The 22,546-nt window shown below is 37.2% G+C and overlaps 1 protein-coding gene across 1 annotated transcript; it reads right to left on the reverse strand.

The window, feature by feature from the left end:
* Positions 1-16,251: 16,251 nt before the first annotated feature.
* LOC129272004 (histamine H2 receptor-like) lies at positions 16,252-17,289 on the reverse strand. The gene has a single exon (XM_054909247.2). It carries the CDS (start codon positions 17,287-17,289, stop codon positions 16,252-16,254), a length of 1,038 nt encoding a protein of 345 aa, XP_054765222.2.
* Between the last annotated feature and the right edge of the window lie 5,257 nt (positions 17,290-22,546).

Consider the following 22,546-nt stretch of genomic DNA (forward strand, 5'->3'; position numbering starts at 1 on the left):
TGTTGGATAAATCGATAACATTGCGGCTGAACAGGGGCGAGCGAATTTCACGATGAAATCAAAACAAGGGGAGAAGAAGGAGAGTGATAAGAAGGTGAAGAAGAAGGAGGAGGAGAAGGAGTAAGAGGAGGAGAAGAAGAAGAAGAAATAATAAGAATAAGGTGTAGAAGAAGAAAGAAGATGTAGAAAAAGAAAGCAGGTTTAGGAGAAGAAGAATTGAAGGAGAGTGAGTTTGAGGGGGAAAAGAGCAGGGAAGAAGGGAAAGGGGAAAAAGAGGAAAGTTTAAAAAACACTAGAGATAATAAACCAATCAATAGCCCCATTAACAAATCTAATAAATAGCTAAGAATGTTAACAACAAAAAATTGGGGGTGGTCATTTTATGGAACTTAGGCCTACTGCCCTTTACACGTTCAGTGGCGGAATTAGCCAAAAATATTGAGGGGGTCAGATATGACATATCGGTCACAATCTATTAAAAGTTGCAAGCGAGCAAAACTTTCGACATTTTTATTGCAAATATCCAATTTTGTAATAGATTTTGACATAATATTCAGAAAATGATATAATAATTTTCCATTTTATCTTTCCTTTTCTTTCTTTTTTTAGTCGTTTTTTTTTTGGGGGGGGGGGGGTTGGGGTGACAAGCACCCCCATCTGTACGCCACTGATACAATCACGCTCAAAAAATTTTAATTTGATTTTATTTCTTTTGATTGATCTTCCCATGTAAGGATCTAACGTCTCACATTAAAACCTTATGAGATCGATCAAGCGAGATGATAGGTTTTAGCACGCATGACGATAAACAGGTTTGTTGTATATGACAGGGGAAATGTCTGCGAGAAAACCCGATAAGTTTTATATAGCACCATCAAAAGGGCGATCAATTTATACAAGGTCTATGTTTATTAGGGCCAATGCAAATCACGATTTTTTTTCTTTTTTGACGTCCGCAAAGCTTGATTAACAAAGATATTGTGTTCAATATTGTGTGGATATGGGTGGTGAGCACTAGCGTATACCTACGGGGGGGGGGGGGCAGAGGGGGCAGACTGCCCCCCTGACGAGTCACAACCTATGTAAGGGACATATCCCTGCCCCCTCTGACGAGTCTTGAAGACCTTTTTTTTTTTTTTTTTTTTTGCTTCATTTGTGGTTGAAGACCTTTTTTTTTTTTTGCTTGTCAACTTTTTTTTTTGGTACGAGAGTCTTCGATTGTGGTTGAAGACCTTTTTTTTTGTCGAATTTTTTGGCGGACGAGATCCTTCATTTGTGGTTGAAGACCCTTTTTTTTTTTTTGCTTGTCAAATTTTTGGCGGACGAATTTGCCCCCCTGTGGAAAATCCTAGGTACGCCACTGGTGGTGAGAGAGAAAGAGGGAGAGGGAGTGAATAGGGGAAGAGAAGGAAAGATGGGGAAAAGATGGGATGGGAGAGGTTTAGAGAGAGTGAGTGATGGGAAATATTGATCATGCAATCTCGCTACCAAACAAATTTTTGAGTGACTAAATTAAAAACCCTAGCAGGAACGTATCCTGTATGGAAAAAAAGTATTACGTCATCTCTTTACGAAAGCCATAAATCAGCAAAATAACAGAAATCAAAGCAATATCGTTACAGAAGACAATTAATTGTTTTACAAACAATATATTGCTTAATCGAGTAATAGCGTATAGCACGGCTCTTCGTGTATTCGGCCCCCCTGTATCAAAAAGTTACTCCGTATGAAAGGTTTGTTATTCTCTTCACAGAAGGTTTGGCCGACGATTTATTTTAACAAAGTGCCAGGTATATCTATATACATGGGCAGCGTTACATGGGGGGGGGGGGGGAGTAGGGGGCGATCACCCCTTTCAAGTATGAAAAATGTAGAACAGAAGGCTAATTGGAACACGTGAAAGGAAAAAGAAGAGAAAAGCAGGACTGAAGAAAAGAGAGGTACAGGCCATGTTACTTTTACTCCTACAATTTAGAAAAAAAATGGCATCTTGCCCCCTCCCCCGGCTCGCTCCCCCACGCCTATCACAGAATCCTTGCATCAGGGTGCCTATGTATGAATATCCCGCGATGACCCTATCCCTAAAAAAAAAAAAAATCCGGGAGGGGGGGGGGGTGGGCAAGAGTGTCACCCGTGCCCCTCGATCATGCCCTTTGCTGCATGCCCGAATGGGATCTGTGTTTTATACGCGTTGGCTTTCCATTACGACCTTAATATGTGCATGCGTCACACATCAAAATTTGATCTATCACCATTCACGCAAAAACCATCATGACATTGGTTGGAAAAAGAGTTGACAACAGTTTTATTTTTTATTTTTATTGCAACAAATTCAAGATTCAAATCTGAAATTTTGACTGAGCGTCTCCACAAAGGATAGGCCCAGACCGAATTGCTACTCGGTGCGCGACCACTATCTCTCTCTCCTACCCATTATCCTTTTCAGAAAGGTTGTTCAAAATGACACGCTCTTTCCTCCCCGGTTTTCCTCTAATCCTGTAAGCAATCATCCTCTGTTACCATGGTTACAACAACAGAAACCACCAGAAGGCCTCCTTCATCTTCCGTTATGTCTTTTGAGTAATTTTGATGTGTTTTTGTGTGTAAATTTTGATAGGTGATATAGCCTCTTTCTTTTTTCTGCTACTACACCAATGCGACCGACTCTAAACCGACCGATGAAATGCAATTCGAAATACAATAATAGTTATGATTGGTCTGGAGTCGAATTTGTTGGTGTAAAAATAAAGTGCTAAATAGTGACTGCACTTTGGGTGCTCACTGATTTCCAGCACTTTGGGTACTCAGTGTAATATGTCACAAACTGTTTTAAGCTTTCCAAGTGCTGCAAATTAGCACCTGGAGTATACACGCGCGCTCATAAAAGTGCTGATTTATCACCTTCTCTTTTTTAGAGTGTAGGGAAAAGCGGGGTAAATTGGCTCCAAGTTTTTTTAAGGGCAACGCAGGATAGGATTTGGTAAAACCTACAAAGGCCCTTAATCATTTTATTTTGAACCCAATAGTTTTCTTGAAAATGGAGCTCAAATAATTATTGAGTAAAGGTCCGTTCTACCCCAGCATGGGCTGGTTAAAAAGGACCCAGGTATATGGATAAAACAAACCACTTTGCATCCATATCACCTGGATTCCGGGGGGGGGGGGGCACTTCCATTGACGAGTGGATACCATGCGCGACCATGGGGTCTCGAAAAGCACCGTAAACACGTATTTTCCATATTCTGAAAATGCACCCCTTAACAAGTACTGGCGTCTGAAACCCTACCCTTAACAAGACAGTATTGGAAACAAAACGATACTCTTGGCAAGTATTCCCTGAAATGAACCCCTAAACAAGTACAGCGATATTTTATTGTTAGTCACGGGTCCGTCGTAGTCTGCTGGGCAAACCCTTCACTCGAGATAAGGGTCTGAATGTGCAGCCTACTCATGCCTTGTGTACTGAAGGCTCTCTCGCTCAGTATTAGAACAGCAAGTTTTGAATGTGCTAGTCTTTGCGTGGAGGCACACTTGTTGATCAAGGTTCCAATCAGGGTCTGTGCCTGCAGACTAGGTCCGTCGGTCGTCGGTTTTCCTTTACACACCATTTGGTTTAGTACGGCCCCACCTTCCACACCTCGCGCAAATCGGACTCTAAACACGTAGTGTTGGGGCAAAAAGGACATCCTTTATACAAAATTTTTATTTTGTTTTATCCTCCCCGAAAATTTGACCCTAAACACGTAACTTTCCTTGCGAAATAGATTCCCTTTTTTTCATTATTTTTGTATTGACACCCTTATCACGTTACGTACGTAATATGCCCTATCTTGAAAAAGACATACTTTTTACGTGTTTTTTGGGTCGTGCATGGTATCCACTCGTCAATGTAAGTGGCCCCCCCGGGCCTGGATTCCATGAGTTCCTCGTTGATCTCCGTTTATAATCTCGAGTTATTGTGTTACCTGCACATGAAGGTCATCAGCTTAGGAGCTCTAAATGTGCTATGCAATTCTTTGTTCATGAACTTCAATCAATACCATTATGTTCCCACAAAAGTAATTTTTGAATCAACAATTTTCTCAGTAAAATTGGAGGACTAGTCATCGTCAGGTTTCACTGTCAGATTTCATAACAAGTTCTTGCCCAACTGCAATATAAATTTAATTGCTTTGGCACATTCCGTGCTGAAATCTGCAAACATGAGTGAGCCTTTGTCAGAAGTATTTCTAATTCCACTGGGGCAAAACGGATCCATGGTACGTTTTGCCCCAATGGAATTAAAAATACAGACCCATGGTACGTTTTGCCTCCGAGACCAAAGTCCTTTTTACTCTCCACAATGACCTTCTGGATACAACTAGCGCCAGTGACCCCTACCGAAATATAATTATGCCAAATCATACATCACTCGCTACATTCATTGTTATAATAAAATCACATAAAATCACAAAAGTGGGAATGGCAAATTCTTCACAAACATAACCCTTAAAGTCTATAGACCCTCAAACAACATCAGGGGCCGTTTCATTAAGCTGTTCGTAAGTTAAGAGCGACTTTAAGAACGACTGGTGAACCTTTCTTACGCGCTAAACCATCGCCAATGTATACACCATTTACCACAAGAAAGGATCACCAGTCGTTCTTAAAGTCGCTCTTAACTTACGAACAGCTATATATGAAACACCCACCAGGTACCCCTCATTTTGTGTTCATCACTGTACATAGGACATATTTTCTCTCCTGAAAATGAAACTTTTGTCAGATATTTAAGACGAATTATATTATTTCATTTACGCACAGTGCAGACGATTCACGGATTTAATAGGGTGGGTTCGTCTTACCATAGGATCCGTTTTACCCCACTCTCTCCAACAATGTAAACATGAAAAGAAATGGTGAAATGTGACATATATAACAAATGCATCCAGTTAACCTGTAGTAATTTTTTATTGATTGGTTTTAATGCTATCAAGTGATATGATTTGGTTTGCTCCTTTTAAACTTTTTCTTTTCTCTTTAAAGAATTGAAATGCTCAATTTTTGATACACCATGTAGATCTAAAAAGTGGAGGTGCCGTTGCCGAGTGGTCTAAGACGCCTGACGAGACACATGAAAGTCGGAGGTTCGATCCCCTGCTGCATGCATGCAGCACTAATGCCGATGAGCAGGGCATTTTGATAAACAATGCTCTTTTATACTACATTCAAGTAAATCGAAATACTATGAATAAATACACTTCTTTTTATATTATAACTTTCATTCAGTTTCATTAATCATTAAGCAATGGGATATGACTTTTTTACGTGTTTACGTAACTACTGAATCATGACTTCGCCATTTTTTTAAAATTTGGTTATGATTAGCTGATTGTTTAATTAATTTTTATGAACAAATTAATTGATTGTAATATGAATATGTCAAATACTAAGATTTCTGTACAATATTTTCTGTTTTATGAATAATCATTTGCCTTTAGAAACAGTGTTTTGTTTGATGTATATTATAACATTTGCAATGTACTATTATTTGTATGATTTGAACTGAAAAGATTTGATAAATACCATTACAAAACATAAATAAGCATTCCTTGTAACTGTTAGCGCTGTTTTTTTTTAATTTATTTATTTTTTTTTTTTTTTAATTTTTTTTTTTTACTTTCCCCGATTGTACCAGTATTCTTTTATTATACCGCTGCTCATAGATTCACTAAAAATTACTCATTTGCCTTCGTATTATAGTAAATTCATCATGAGTTTCTTTGTCGATTTTTTTTCTTCAATCTCTCTCTCTATATATAAGTGCCGTACATCCGGAGACGTAGGCGATCATGGATTGCCACAAATTGTGATTTTTATCCATGATTGTTCTTGGAAGTAGTGAGGTGGTTTCCGTTGCCTTCTTCTCCCCATGCAGTCTTAAGGCCATCAATGGGATCGCCATCACGCCCATACACAGTAAAGTCGAGATCTGCCAATACATATTCTTTTCAATTTCTTCGATATATATCTTGAATAAAGTTTTTCCCCTCTGTGCTTTCAATACGAGCAGAAAAAAGGGAAAAAAATCTTGAATTTAATCGCAGAATCGCAATAAACGCCCTTTTGTGAAAGATATAGGCAATGCAGGCAGAGTGATCTCTCGCTGGTATTTTTTTTTTTTGGGGGGGGGGCAATAAAACTCAACCATTGCTTCATTTCGTATTCGTTTATAATAATTACATTTTAAAAAATTGCTTCATTCATTTCATTTTTGCAAAACTGCTCCAGATTCTTTCTTTTTTAAAGAACTGGGCTCTTGGCTAAAAAATAAAAGGGCAATCAATCACATTTTCTCTTCTAGAAAATTCGGTTTTGTATAGTACTTGATACAGTAATTGTAAACACGCTATATTTATTTCAACAAACAATAAATCTTTATCCAAAACAAAATAAAGATAAAAAACAAAGACTTCTTGGTAACTTTAAGTTATTCATAAAACAAGAATCCTTGTATTTTCCGTTTTCATTTGTCTTTCACATCTATTTCGTTTTCTTCTTTCTTCTTTCTGTCATACATCATCTTCAGAAAGGATGGAAATAATTGGAAACGTTTTCAATTCGAATGAATTTAGAAAAAAAATAATAATTTTGGGTGAATTTGAATGATAATACACTTCTCAATACATCTATAAAAAAATAAAGAATTTAGAATAAACATGATAAATGTGTAATGAAATTACTAAAATAATATCATATTATAAATTCACTCGAGATCCAAGCTTGATTTAATATCAACTCCTCAAGCTTATCAAAGAATGAACACTTCCATTCCTTCTTTACTTTGGCATGTTTGAGTAGGCATATTATCATTTCAGTAATCATTGAAACTTTTTCTCGATTTTAATCATATTTAATCTCCTCTATGCATGATATTTCTAAAACACTATATCTCTTCGTGTCCCCTTTTGTTCCTTTTTTCAGATCAGTTTAATGGTTTGTGGCAATCATTTTCCCCACAATTATGTTCATTATATACTCTGCATAAAGTTGCTTAAAGTAAATAAATAATTTATTGAATTTTGTATAGGCAGTTGTATGCTCAGTCCTTTAAAGATTAACACACTGTTAAAATAATAACGCTTTTTACTATGTGAATCGCACAGTAGTTGTTTAAACAGTTTAAACAAGTGTTTAAAATCTTAAAGAACCATGCTTACATTATTGGTAATTGAATATTTGAATTTAAACTTTCTTGTTTAAGATTTAAACACTTGTTTCAAATGTTTAAACAGCTACTGTGCGATTCACATAGTAAACAGCGTTTTTACATTGATTGATTGATTTCATTCGTCAAGAATATCACAGGTGATTACAATGAAATTGAAGAAAACCTTGACAGGATATAGCCCATGAAAGCCGAAAGGCCTATTTCCAATGGGGTCCTATTGCTAGTACAAAACATTAATATATTGTAACAACAAAAAGTATAAACTTCGACAAGTACTGGAATATGATTAAAAAATACATATCCATCAATCAAATAATTTGCAATCACCTGAACCAAACAAGGCTACCTAATATAAGAACAAAATTATATTTGAACATACCCTACATTATCTACAATACTAACCAACTGTATACAAAATGTGTGATTTTTTCTGGTAATACTGTTCTCGAGTAGATTCCAGTTTTAGGTGCTTCTTTAATGCACTCTTAAAGTGAGGAAAATTTTTAACAGCTTTAACTTGATTAGGAAGAGCATTCCAAAATTGGATGCCATTAAAATAAAAAGTGTTCCCTATATGTCCTTCACGGTTTGGTAATACAAAATTAAAATTAATATTTCGAGTATCGTACCTATGGATATTTGATACACGTGTGAAATTATTTGCTATATTATGATCTTATGTATCCAAATCTTATGCATCTACATGAAGTAATCCTGCCTTTTCAAGTTCATTACATCCGATATGTGTTCTTGGTCCTAAAACATTTATGTATCTTACAATCTTATTTTGAATTATTCTTAGCTTTTTCTTATCCGTCACACCCAGACTACCGTACCACAGGGACCTGAGAAGCGGGGGTGCTGGGGGTGCTGAAGCACCCCCATAAATTTTCCTGGGGGTGCTGCGTGTATAATTTTCCATAGGCAGCACCCTCACGAAATCAGGTTCCCTTTGTATTTTTTTTTTATATATGTTATGATGTACATAATAATCACATCCGACAATCGCAAATCATTTACATACTCTTTCACATATTCCAATAACAGACGTGGTCGCGCGCGATACGTGATAACCATAGTTTACTACTCGATAGTTTACTACTCGATAGCAGGGAGGGACACGGTGTGGTTGGACTTGAAACTTCTAGGTTTTATGTCGAATCAAGTGTGTGCGCGCCCGACCGCCCGTGTTTTGTATAAACAATTACAAGTCAGACAATAGAAATCAAATTTCAGTCTTTTTCGCCCTGCCCCATGGCCCTTGGGAAGCGGGGTGCTTGGGGTGAAGCACCTCAAAAATTTTGGGGTGCTGCATGTGTTATTTTCCATAGGCAGCACCTCCTGGAAATCTAGTGGTAAGTTGATAAATGACAGAAATGTAATAAAAATTAACGACGTTTTGTAGAACCCCCCCCCCCCCCCCCCACTTCAGAATTATCCGACACAGTACTTAAAATAGTGTTTAAATTCACCCTTTTTTAAGACCGGAATATCAAATATTTTCTGCTCGCGCTTCGTGCTCGCATTATTGTTTTTTATAATAAAAAATGTATTTACAATGCCAAGATACTATGGCCCGTATTCTGAAGTCAGGTTTAACTTAGACCATGGTCTAACTCTGTACTAAAATTATGGGAAGCCAAAAGTGTCAAAATTTGTATTAAGTTGTATGTTTCTTATATTTACTGTGCTCTTTCCTGATTCATCCATGGTGAAGACAATCATCCATTTATACTTCCTAGACAATTACGTATAATTTGAGAGCCAAATGAGCTGGAATGTGATATCTTGACTCCTAGTGATTTATGTAACAATTGGCTATCCATACTTAAACCACAACTTTAAACCTGAGTTTAAGTTAAACTCGACTTCAGAATACGGGCCTATAGGTCTAACTCTAAACACGCGCACGCATGTTTATTCAAATACGCAGCTTGTTTTGGGGCTACTCCGGGCTGAAAATATTTATATCAAATCCAATTTTATGAAAATCTGATAACAAATAGTTCAATTATTTAATTCTAAAGTTTAGCAATATTTTATGAAAATGGTGATATGCATGTCGTCATGAATATTTAACAGGTGGGTTGACATGTGCGGAAATCTGTCCCCAAAGGTAGGGGACCAGGGCCTGGAAAATTTGACAAGCAAAAAAAAAAGAAAAAATAAGTTTTTCACCCAAAATGTAAGATCATTTAGTCCAAAAGGTATTATTTCGATTGTGAAGTGATGTATTTTTCTCCATGAAAGACCAAAAATAGTAGGGGGACATTTGATATGAATGATATGTCTCCCTTATAATGAAATAAGTTGCAGCAAAAGAATATCTAATATACTAAATCAGTTGTCAATTCAACTGTTTTTGGTACTTGAAGGGAAAATATTAAATAAACCTAATTTTATATAATAAAATACAAAAGAACAAGTGGGGATATAACATCATCAGTTTGCTCATTGAATATTAATGAAGACATGCTTAAAACTGATTCACCGGAATAATGCTAGTCTTTAAAATGCAATAACTTTGATATTCTTTGTCGGATTTTGATCAAACCTTTATTCTTATGTTCGTCTAATTTTTCTTTATCTTTTCAAACCATATTACATTCAGTGTGGAGTTTCAGATCAGAATATCAAAAAATTTCTGCTCGCGCTTCGCGCTCACATTATTATGTAAGAATATATCCAATTACCCATCATATTCTTGATTTACAAAACATGAATAGAATGTTCCAATTATAGGTCTGAAATCTCAATTATTTTCCGCTCGCGCTTTGCGCTCGCATCAATTGTATAGTTATATACCTATCCTGTTCATGATTAGAAAAGTGCTTAAGATGTCCCGTTTTTAGGTCTGAAATCTCATTTTTATTTCCGCTCGCATCAATTGTATATTTATATACTTATCCTCCTCATTATTAGAAAAGCGCTTAGAATGTCTCGTTTTTTGTCTGAAATCTCAATTTTGTTTCCGATCGCGCTTCGCGCTCGCATCAATTCTATAGTTATATACCTATCCTGTTCATGATTGCAAAAAGTGCTTAGAATGTCCAGTATTTAGGTCGGAATGTCAAATTGTTCAGCTCGCGCTTCGCACTCGCATTATTTGATTGTTGATATATGTATCGTCTTAATGGATAACTGCAAACAGTCCTTATAACACTTCCCTTTCGATCAGACCAGAGCGTACTGTATATAAAATATATCTGCTCGCACCGATCACGTTCGCAGTTATTATTTGTTACATACGCATCTTGTTCAGGACCACAAACATTGCTTAAAATGTTCAAATTTTCATGACAAAATACATGAAATTTCCCCCCCCCCAAAAAAAAGCTCGCGCTTCGCGCTCTTATTATATATGTATGTTATTTTATAAAAAGAAAGCTAAGAAGTGACTGTCATATATATGTATATAGATATATATATGTGTGTGTGTATATATACATGTATGTGTGTGTGTGGGGGGGGGGGGTTGGTGGGTGTGTGTGTGGTGCCCTTAAAGGTGTGTGTGTGTGTAATTATGGAAAACTCAATTGTGTCCCTCCTCCCCCCTCCACCTTTGAGGAGAGATTTCAGCACCCCCACTGAAAAAATCGTTCCCAGGTCCCTGCCGTACCAAGCCGCATTAGCATAGTCGAATAGACATTGTATTAAAGCAAAGCATGAAATACGTCTAGAATTCATATTCAAACAGGTTTGATATCTATACAAAAATTTTAAAAGTGAATTTGCCTTTTTGGCGATTGAGTCTACCAAACCCGTCCGTGATAGGTCACTTGTTAAATCAATTCCCAAATATTTTACTGAATCTTTTCTGTCAATTACCTGATTATTACATGAAACCTTGAAATCGTGTGTATTTCTTAACTTTCGTTTCGAACAAAATAAAATGCTTTCCGTTTTACCGACATGTAAAGTAAGCTTGTTGTCAGACATCCATTACATGCAATTTGCCAAATCTGCACTAAGTATTTTATCAATTATCTTGGGATTTGTATCTGAATATAGTAAGACACTATCATCAGCATATAAACTTAATTTAGATTCGTTAATACAAGTACTTCAAAAATTGTGACACCATTTTTGGTGCCTATATAGCCAATCGGAAGTCATGCCATAAATCAAACTATAAACCGAACAATACTGATTATATTCCAACATGCACCAATTCCTAAATGGAATCGTGCAGCGGTTCTGACTCTCGCCTTGTAATCAGATGGTTGTGTGTTCGAATCCCACCATGGCCTAGCGTCCTTTGGCAAGGCGTCAATCCACAATTTGCCGCTCTCCACCCAGGTGTTAAATGGGTACCCGGTAGGATGCGAAAGCCTATGTAGTATGCCTAGCAATTGAGTCTTGGAACTCGTGTTGGAATGCCCCAAGGGAGTGGAGCAGGTGTATACATTGTATGCGGGCATGCAAGGATCCGATGACCGGGGTAATAATATATATGTAAAGCTCTTAGAGACGTCGTTCCGATGTGTTAAGCGCTATATAAATGTGGAATATTATCATTATTATTATTAAATGTATATTAGGTGATATTCATTCAGTGACAATTTAGTAGCCCCAAGCGCCTTTCTTTTATTGTTCGAAGAATTAGTAACTGATACTTCAATAGCTGCATGCATAATATGTATGTGAGAATGGGTCTTTATAACTGAACAGAATGCGAAGTGTCAAATACACATGGCATGGGCGGAAATCCCAGGGGGGACAGGGGGGACGTGTCCCCCCTACTCAAAATAGTAGGGGGGACACAATATCAAATGTCCCCCCCTACTATTTTTGGTCTTTTATGATGGTAAGAAATACATCATTCTAAATCGAAATAAAACATGTATTTTGGGAGGAGATATGACCTTACTTTGGCGATGATAACTTTTTTTGCTTGTCAAATTGTCCCGCCCCTTGTCCCCATAGGCGGATCCAGGGGCCGAGGGGCCCGCCCCCCCCCCCCCCCCCTCTTGGCGGAGCAAAAAAATAAAAAAAGGAAAGAAAGAAGGAAAAAAGGAGGGAAAAGAGAAGAGAAAAAGAAGAGGACGACGAGTGCATAAAATAAGATGAGGGGAAGACTTGGAAAATAAACGAATTTTTCGTGCCACTATATAAAATTTTTCGCTCGCGCTTCGCGCTCGCATTGCCTGTTAGGTGATTTACATATCTTGTTCAATATGGAGTTCGAATATCAAGTTTGGAAGTCAATATACAAAACATGTTTCACCTCGGAAATCGAACTTTCATTATTTTGTGTGATTTACAAATTGGTTTTTAAAAAGTGCTCTGTAAAAATGTCAGTTTTATGGTCTGAATGTTAACATTTGCTGCTTGCGCTGCGCGCTCGCAAATTTTGATTTATCAGGTACCTATTATTGTCGTGTATTCCATAAAGTTTTCAAAATATCCCTTTTCAGGTCTGATTGTCAAGACCAAGACGTATCAGCTAGCGCGCTGCACGCTCGCATTTTTATTGGCGAGTTATATAAATGTTTCAATATTGATTATACAACAAACTGCTTAAAATCCCCTTTTCATGACAGTTTATCAAAAATTTTAGCTCGCGATTTGCGCTCGCATTAATGGTTAAAAATATATTAACTGATGCATCCCATTCATAATCACAAAAGTGAAATGTCCAATTTTTATGCCAATATATAATCAGATTTCGCGCCCTCATAAGGCATTAATAAATATGATATTAATTTAATAATTAAATTGTCCCTTTTGTTTCATCTCGCGCTTAGCAAGAGGATTAGGAAGATAGTCATCATTGTCATATGATGACATGTCGTAAGAATGTCCCGGTCCTATGTCAAAACTCAAAGTAATAATAATATCAGCTCTTTTTTATAAAGTGCGATCCATATCCACCTTACAATTTTTCTACAAAGGGCTTGAAATATAAAGCTGAAATTGACACTTTTTTCAGATCGGAATATCAAAGTTTCATGATTTTCATGATTAAACTTGTATTTAGAATGCCTAGATACTAGGTCTAAATATGAAACACGCTCGCGCATGTTTATTCAGATACTCAACTTGTTCTCTAATTTAAATCATTATCCAGTTTCAGATCACAATATCAAAAATTTTCTGCTCGCGCTTTGTGCTCGCATCATTATTGTAGGAAGACCCCATATTACTCATCCTTTTGATGATTTACAAAACATGAACAGATTGGCCCATTTTAGGTCTAAATCTCGAATTTTTTTTCTGCTCGCGCTTCGCGCACGCATCAATCGTTAAATTATATAGCTATCCTGTTCACGATTACAAAAACTGATTAAAATTTTCAATTCTTTCTTTAGAAAGTTCAAAATTTTTCAGCTCGCGCTTCGCGCTCGCATTTTTTAATAGTTGAAATATGTAACGCCTTCATGGCTAAATGCAATCAGTCCTTAACAGGTACCTTTTCAACAGGTACCAGTTCAAAACGTATATAAAAATTTTCTGCTCGCGCTTTGCGCTCGCATTATTAATACTCATCCTTTTCAGGATTTACAAAACATGTATAGAGTGTCTCGTTCAGTAAATATTATAGGACTAAAATCTCGAAATTTTCCGATCGCGCTTTGCGCTCGCATTAATTGTTTACTTATATACCTATTCTGCTTGAGTTACAAAAAGTGCTTAGAATTTCCATTCTTTAGGTGAAATGTCAAAAAAAAAATTCAGCTCGCGCTTCGCGCTCGCATTATTTGATTGTTAAATGCTACTTTAACAGGTATATTTTCCATCATTTCATTTCTGCTCGCGCTTTGCGTTCGTAGTAATTATTAAGTTGCATACACATCTTTTTCAGGATAGCAAACATTGCCCAGAATCAGTTCAAAGATTAGGAAAAAATACATAAAATTTCCAAAAAAATTAGCTCGCGCTTCGCGCTCGCATCATATAAATAAGGATTATGATATTATATATTAATTTATAAGAAAGAATAAAGCTAAGAAGTGATTAATGAGGACTACCCCTTCAAAGAAACAACAAAAATCATCTTCGAGCTGCCGATCGGAGAAAATATGGCTGAAACAAATTTCCGCCCCCCCCCCTATTGGCGAAGGCTGGATCCGCCCCTGTGTCCCCCCTACCTTTTGGGAGAGATTTCCGCCCCTGCAAATACAGCTATATCATTGTATATTGGTCTACTTCCATTTCATATAGTATTCTTTCGTATCTTCTGTTTAATCTCATCAAAAAACGTGTAATCAGGGCAGGCGACAAGTTATTTTGATGAGGGGCAACAGTACCCCCATTTTCAATTTAAAAAACAGGAGTAAGAATACCTGATTTTTTCCACTATTCGTCCTTTTATCCGCTGGTTTTCCCCACAACTTGAAAATTCATATGGGTGACCACCCCTGCCAACTGTAGCGCTGCCCCCGTATCTAGTTGTATAGTCTACAACCATTTGGTCTAATTGCCACTTAGCACATTTACCATTTTTTCCAATATTTCAAGTTAGACTATGCCAATTTCGTGTAATATCTTGGCCTAACACCACGAGGTCTGTGTAGTTAGATGAACTGTTATGAAGTAAATTTTCACTTGAAAAAGTAAAACAAACAACAGAATAAGAAGACGTATATGTTATTATGCCAAATGTGCATTAGACTAAACGAGATGTAGGTATAGGAAACTAGACAAAACATGAATTCGATCAAATTGATATAGTTGGCCAATTGGGTTTAGACTAGTCTGAAAAGCATAGACTAACTGCTTGTTGACCATGCGGTAGAGTGAGCGATTGTAAAACAAAATATAAGCCATATTTAAACCTGATGTTTAAAAAAGTACAGGGCTATTTCAAATAATCCATAGGGTTTAAAAATTATTACAACGGATAATACTTTTGCCGTAAAAAGTGGTTGCTTAAATAATGAGTTCTTCAATTAAAACTCTGTGCCGGATTGTATCATGTTTCCACACTTATAATATTGTACAGATGTGGGGATTTGGGGGCCGTTGGCACCTATAGTTTTCACGCACGGCTAAGAAAAAAAAAAGATAGAAAAAGGTTGAATAGTAAAGGACAAGAAAAGGTGAAATACTTTTCTGAATATTATGCCAAAATCTTAAAAAAGAGAAGATTTTTGTATAAAAAACGTGGGATTTTTGCTTGCTCGCTCCACTTTCTTGCAGCTCATTAGAAAATGATCTTCATACGCCACCATGTCTGCCCCCTTAGAATTCTTTGCTTATTACGCTGCTGACCTATGCTCCGGACCTATATAATTATATATGCCACTTTAAAAATGTCCAAATGCTCCATTGCTTCCAAAATAACTTTTTCATGAAAGAGACATTTTTTTCCATAGGCCATGCCTGTAAGATAATTTAGAATCGCCAGGAATATCATTTTTCAATCCAATTCAATTTGTTTTATTTCATTTTCAACAGGACGAAGTAAAATGGTCGAAAATAATTACAATGACATTTGAAAATGAACTTACAAACAATATAAATCATATATCATATTTTCCATAAGTAAAACACAACAAAGTATTATATAATATATATATATAAGCAAATTATCATAAACATCATAAAGATCTGATAATCTGGAAGAATCCATTAAAAAGCAATGCTTGTAGACCCCTCTAAATAATTATTGTAGAGTTGCCTATGAAGGCCGACACAGAGGTGACAGAACAGAGAACAGCAGAAGAACAACAAAAAAAAAACAAGAAAAAAGGAAACATGTACACGAAGGATATGAAAATAAAAGGGAAAATGTATAAAGAAAGATAATAGAGCAGGACTTCAACGCGCGAAAAAAATAAGTTAAGCAGGCATGAAATAGTGAAATTAAGGATATGATTATTCAAAATTGAGGACATGATGACGTGTACAATTTAATAAAATTATTTTTAAGTTTCTTTTTAAAAGAAATAAGGGATGGGCTATTAACGATATCTTCACTGAGGGAGTTCCAGAATCTCGGGCCATCATACATATATTTTTTGCTAACAATGTTCTAGAAAGAAGTAGATAGAACTCGTTAGAAGCATGTAGGTCCACGATAGAGGGGATGTTTAGACTCATGCCTCTGAGGTGTGTTCATTAACAGTTGATTCCCCGTCCAACTGTGCACGATAAACCACCCTTTTGACTGCTTTTCGAAAACGTTTATTGAAGGCACCAAAGATAACTGCATTCATCCAGCTGTTCGACATCAGCAAAAGACTGGATATAAACCTTACCATAGGTGTTGCTATGGATGCCTTCTGACTGAACTGCGACGCGGAGACAATGCTCCAGGGAAAGATAGCCAGAAAGAATGTGATTGTGGTTACTATAAGAACGCGGAGACCTTTGAGGCCCCCTCTACGTGGTTGGGCAGAGTCTCTCTGGACAGTATCGCTCTCGTTGGTGATATCGCTAGGAGCTACGTTTGCAGAACGTTTTGACTGACCGGAAGCGACCAACATAACCTTGATGTTTGAGATAGACGTCAAGAGCAGAATGATGGAGAAGATCAAAAGACTTGTCACGAGGCTTGGCCGGAAGGCGAGTCGCTCGGACGAGAAATCGGAAAGGCACAGGTTACTCTTGGCAACAGTTCTGCCTCGAAGTAAACTCAAGGCCCCATTAGAGGCGGCCATTGTGCAGACGACCAGGAGAGCGATTCTGGCGCGTTTCATCGTGACGAAACTGAAGTAACGGAGAGGAAAGATGACGGCGACAAAACGATCAAAGCAAGCACAGGAAATTAGTAAAGCCGAGAGGTTAGTTAACCCAGTACAAGCTGCTCCTCGAATCGCGCACATGGCTGATGAGAACGGTTGACCTGGGCCAATGATGATTGACAGCATCGACAGACCGCAACATAAAATACCCGTGAGGAAGTCAGTGACTGCAAGAGCCTGGAATACAAACTGTTGCATTTCTTCAAAACAGTTCTTGACTTTGTGTAGAATTATGAGGATGAAGGTGTTACTAATCACTGTCATCAATAAACAAATCGCAAGGAGGGTAGCTTGTGTAATGCTGAGAGCTGAAACATTTATCCCACCTCCTCCTCCTCCACCTCCACCGTCCGATGTAGTCACGTTAATGTAGCTCTCAGTAGTAGCCATAAGGACACACGCTAACAAAGTTCCTGAAGAGATAACTACTTGGTCCTCATGTATTTAGTCGATAGGTCTGTGAATGTTGTTCCAGAAGATTTACCTTCTTCAGTTCTTGGTTTTCAGGTATTTCAGTCGACAGGTTGGTGAGTGTTGTTCTAAGAGAGTTTCATTCCTGGTTTCCAAGTGCAAGTACTGAGTCTACAGGTTAGTGATCGCTATTCTATAGAATTTCCTTTATCTCGATTTCTCAGGTACTTAGCAGACATGTTGATGAATGTTGTTCCAGGAGCTTTGCCTTCCCGGTCCTCAGATATATGTTTTTGTCGACAAGTCGATGAGTGTTGTTCCAGAAGAATTTCTCTCCCGGTTTGCTGGTATTTCTTTGTTGGTAGGCTGTTCAGTTGTTTCGGAAGGGTTGCCTTTCTGGTCTTTAAGTATATAGTTGTTGGTAGTTTGGAGAGTATTGTTTTATCAAGAAAAATTTATCTAGCTCTAATCGCTAAATTTTGTCTTTGTTGTGATACAAATCTGTTAATCTGTCATTCACCCTGTGGTTCGCGAAATAAAATCTCGGACACTCAAGAATGCTAGATGATCATTATTCTGATGTCCAAAAGACTCAAACGAACAATGACCAAAGAGCTTCCAAAGTGCACTCAAGGTATTATGACGAGCATTGATGGTGACTGAAATTGAAAACAATGGCTCCCGCTAAAAAGAGTGGGGCAATTTCAGTCCGTATCTATATTTCTGAGCTTAACCTTAAAGACAAAGTTTGTAACTACTTTCTATTTCAAGAAAATAATTATTCGAAGAAGAGAGATGATACACGAATCACTTTTCCGAACTTTTTTCATTTATGAGCAACTGTTGGATCAAACTCCGTCCTCCACTTGAAAATGCTGAGAAAGATTTCGTGACTCCATCGCCTTATGTAATCAGATGAAGATATGAACTCATTAATAGCCGTGGTGGTAAAAATCACACGAGCGAGTGCGATGAATCCACATCTACGGTACTATTCTTTAAGTCACGCGCGTAATAATGCAGTGCTTCTATTTCATCGGCTGGCACTATACAGTCTGGTTTTCTATCCCCTTTCCTTTCGAGGCCTCCATCGCTTTCAAGCTCCAAGCTTAAGATGGAGGTCTCCCACATTTCTATATATATGTTCAGTAATTAAAGAAAATGTATATAGATATATAATTTCACAGTACAGTTGATATTTTATAATGATTTATGTGCATTATTCATTATGTTTAAAAAAATATTTGCTTATTATGTAATATTGAAAAAAAAATGTTATACTTGTATATTCTTTGTTTTTTGTTTAGAAATGTGGAAATAAAATAAATCAAATCAAAATCAAATCAAATCGGCTGGCACAAAATTGATCGCTCTCCGTACGTTAACTGGTGGTATATTTACGGCACTGGCGTAAATCCGTGTTGTTGGGTGGGGGGGGGGGATGACTGAAATATTTTGGCTTTTTTTTTTGCAATCATGTTTTTAGATATGCAAGGAATTGTCATTGATATGTCCACAGTGGCGTACCGTGGGTCACGGCATTGGGGAGGGGGGCACCAGCAAAATGTTTGAATCACTGAGTGAGCGCGCTCAGTTGCCAGTTATACTGACCTAATAGAGATATTTTCTGGACAATGTCATTAAACGGATATGCATCTCACTGATCAAATAATGCGAGCGCGAAGCGCGAGCTGATTTTTTTTTATATTCACACCTAAAAAGAGACATTATAATCAAATTTGTGTAATCATGATAGGTACCTGTCTCGCTAAACAATACGAGCGCGAAGCGCGAGCTAAAGTTTTCGTATATTTTGACCCCAAAAAGCGAGATTTTGAGGAATATATTTTAGGAATCCATTAAGAGTATGCATATCTCACCATAGTCATCTAATGCGAGTGCCAAGCGCTTGCTGGTTTATAAGAATTACATCTGAACACATGAAACACTTTTTGTAGTCATTGCAATCATGATTATCATACGCATCTCACTAATCAAATAATGCGAGCGCAAAGCGCGAGCTGAAAATTTAGAAAATTTAGACATGAAGTGGGGCATTCTAAGGTTTCTTTGTAGGAATTAACTAGGACCATACGTATTTCAATATCCAAATGATGCGAGCGCGAAGCGCGAGCTGAAAATTTTTGATATTCAGATAAAAAGGGACATTTTAAGGACTGATTTTAGGAATTCATGAAGAGCAGACATATCTCACCAATCCACTAATGCGAACCACGTAATCACGGACAAGAAATGTTTCATATATACGAAGACCTTAACATGGGGCAATCACTTTTTGAGTCATGAAAAAGAAGCATATGTCACTACATAAAAAAATGATAACTCAAGTGCTAGGAAATATATTTGGTTTATATTGACTTGAAAACGGGATGTTTCAGTACAACAGGATTATATATCTCATTAACAGACAATGCAAGCACCAGGAACAATGAAGACGTAGGCCCTGGGCAAATTATGTTTCATGAAGTTATAATAAAAATGTTTCTTATGTAATGTAACATAACATAATTATAATATAACATTATAATGAATAATATTTTCTTCTTTCCCACTATACGCTTCTCTTCCTTTCTCCCTCTTTTCTCCTTTTAACCTTTTCCCCGTTTTTTTTTTTGTCAGCCGATGGCCCCCCCCCCCCCGTAGTTACGCCACTGTATGTCCATATGGCAAATTCCTCTACAATATTATTATCTTTTTTACCCCATGATGGTTTAATCATAGAGCTATTACCATGGTTTAATGGTTTTATTAGAGATTACATTAAAAAAGAATTGACATTCCATCTTAATCCCTTCCCAAAGACCCCAACATTGATGAATTGGAAGAAACGGGAGTTTCTCTTCAATGTTATAATAAGGACATAAGTATTTCGTTTGGAAATGGTGAACTGGCTCTTTATTTGCATTTTATGATTCAATAATATTGTTTTATTTGTTAAGCGGTATTTCAGGAAGAATTTTCACCAATAAAACAATTATCTCTTGTGATTTTTTTTTCATTTCTTTCGTAAAAAGTGGGGGGATGTTTGTACAGGCCATCCCCCCCTCCTCGAAAAGTGAGGGGGATATATTCCCCCCATCCCCCCGGGATTTACGCCAGTGATTTACGGATTTTCATTTGTTGTTATTGTTTTTCACGTCTTCTCGCGCTCTAAAAACAGCAAGTCCCTGGGAAAACGCTTCAAAAGATTTCTTTGATAGATTTTCTGCAAAATATCTATAATCTAAATGCCATGATTCCAGTAACTTTTATAACGTTTATCACAATGATACGATCATAACAAATTTCATAACAGAAGTGCTATCCCCGACCCCCCCCCCCCACAAAAAAGAGGAAATAAAATGATTTAATATTAATGTTGATGATGATAATGATGATGGAGACAGGGGCCGAGGAACGGTTTTGAAAGAAGGAGGGGTTGACCATGCAAAAATTATAATAATCAGATGGTAATTTTTACGTTTTTGTACACGGTTTTGGAAAAAAAGGTGCGGGGGCTGAAGCCCCCGCAGCCCCCTGAGAGATGATGATCTTGGGGGTGTTTTAGCCCCCCCAGCACCTCCGCTTCCCAGGGCCATGGCTCCCCGAATAAGAGATGAATAGGTTCCGAATCCACCGAATCCCTCAGCATCAGACCATATTCGCACAGAATCAGTCGGATTTTTTCGGGAGAATTCGGTTACAGTGTAGTTTCAAAGGGGAGACACTTCCTGCATATTGTTTGTTAATGAAACGGGAACCATTAGTGCACAGCATGGGAGTTATTGGCTCTTGTTCATGATAAAGGAAACAACCGGAAGTTTGTTACTTTTTATTCGGTCCGGTTCCTTTATTCCTAAAAAAAAAACTGTATTTAATTACTGTCTCTTTTTGCAGTATACTGGTAATGGATGTCCTGAGTGTTCTAAATAGAGGAAGGATAAAACATAATGCAGCGAAAAATATTGTCTATATCAAGATTCACATAAAAAAATTAACAATACAGTTGATATTTCAACGTCTCTTTCATCCGTTTGCCTTTTTTGGTTTCATTACTGACACTGAAGCTCCCTTGGGAGTCATATAATGGAGAAAACTAAATTATGAAAGAAAGTGGAGCGGGAGTGATTTGGGTATATTCCCCCACAATCATTTTTTTAACCAAATAACTCGGTTATTACTCTTTTCCCCATTATCAACAATTTCTTGTTGTTGAAAAGTGACCCTACCCTTGCTGGCTAATCCCGGATTAGCCCCTGAGTTAAAGGACGACGTATTTACACACACACACACACACACACACACACACACACATATATATATATATATATATATATATATATATATATATATATATATATATATATATATATATAATATATCCATTTCATTTCTACCTCTGAATTCTATAAATCTAGCAAACACCTTACGCAAAGAGCAACTTATCTCTTAAAAAAAACTACATTTCTATCCAATCAGCATACCTCCATCCAGGAGTTCTTAATCATTGTAATCGGTGTAATTCGTGGTTTAATTCATTTTCAATAGAAATTGAATTAATAATAATAATATGCAACATTTATATAGCGCTTAATACAAATGTTTCTAAGCGCTGCATACTATTACTCCGGCTTATAGCACGATCGGGCGCATCGAGCTTTCAAGGAATTCCTTCATACAGGGTACCCATTTACTAAACCTGGGTCGAGAGTGGCAAATGTATATAAACGCCTTGGCAAAGGGCACTAGTGCTGCGGTGGGATTTGAACCCCGGACATTGTTGTTCAAAGTCCGAAGACTTATCCACTGAGCCACGACACCTCTACACCATTGCTATGTTGTGTAATTCCTTTCCTATTCTTTATTTGTTTAAAAAATAAATTTGATGTTAGGGTTTGTAAATCGCACGGCATCAGTCCATTCGATCTAATGCATGGTTCATCTGAGAAAGATGGGATTATAAGCTCGATTCTCTTCAACGATCCAGTGTATTCGTTTTAAGAACTTGCTCTTTCGAATTCCCAAGGTCACTTTGTCTCGTCACTATGCTTCGGGTGATCATTTCTTTTCAACATAACACGACGATCACGACCAATGGGGGGGGGGGGGGAAGAGCGACTACCCACTGTAATTCTTCAAGTTAAAAAAAGGGATAAAAGGAGACATGAGGAAGGAAGGGGGGGAAGAAGAAAGGAGAACAAAAAAAGAGAGTACATGTCTTTCCAATCTATATCGT

This window comes from Lytechinus pictus, chromosome 11 (genome assembly GCF_037042905.1).
Source record: "Lytechinus pictus isolate F3 Inbred chromosome 11, Lp3.0, whole genome shotgun sequence".
Classification (NCBI taxonomy): domain Eukaryota; kingdom Metazoa; phylum Echinodermata; class Echinoidea; order Temnopleuroida; family Toxopneustidae; genus Lytechinus; species Lytechinus pictus.

Coding starts and splice junctions, on each gene's coding strand:
- LOC129272004 (XM_054909247.2), bottom strand. CDS start 17,289: ATGGCTACTACTGAGAGCTACATTAACGTGACTACATCGGACGGTGGA.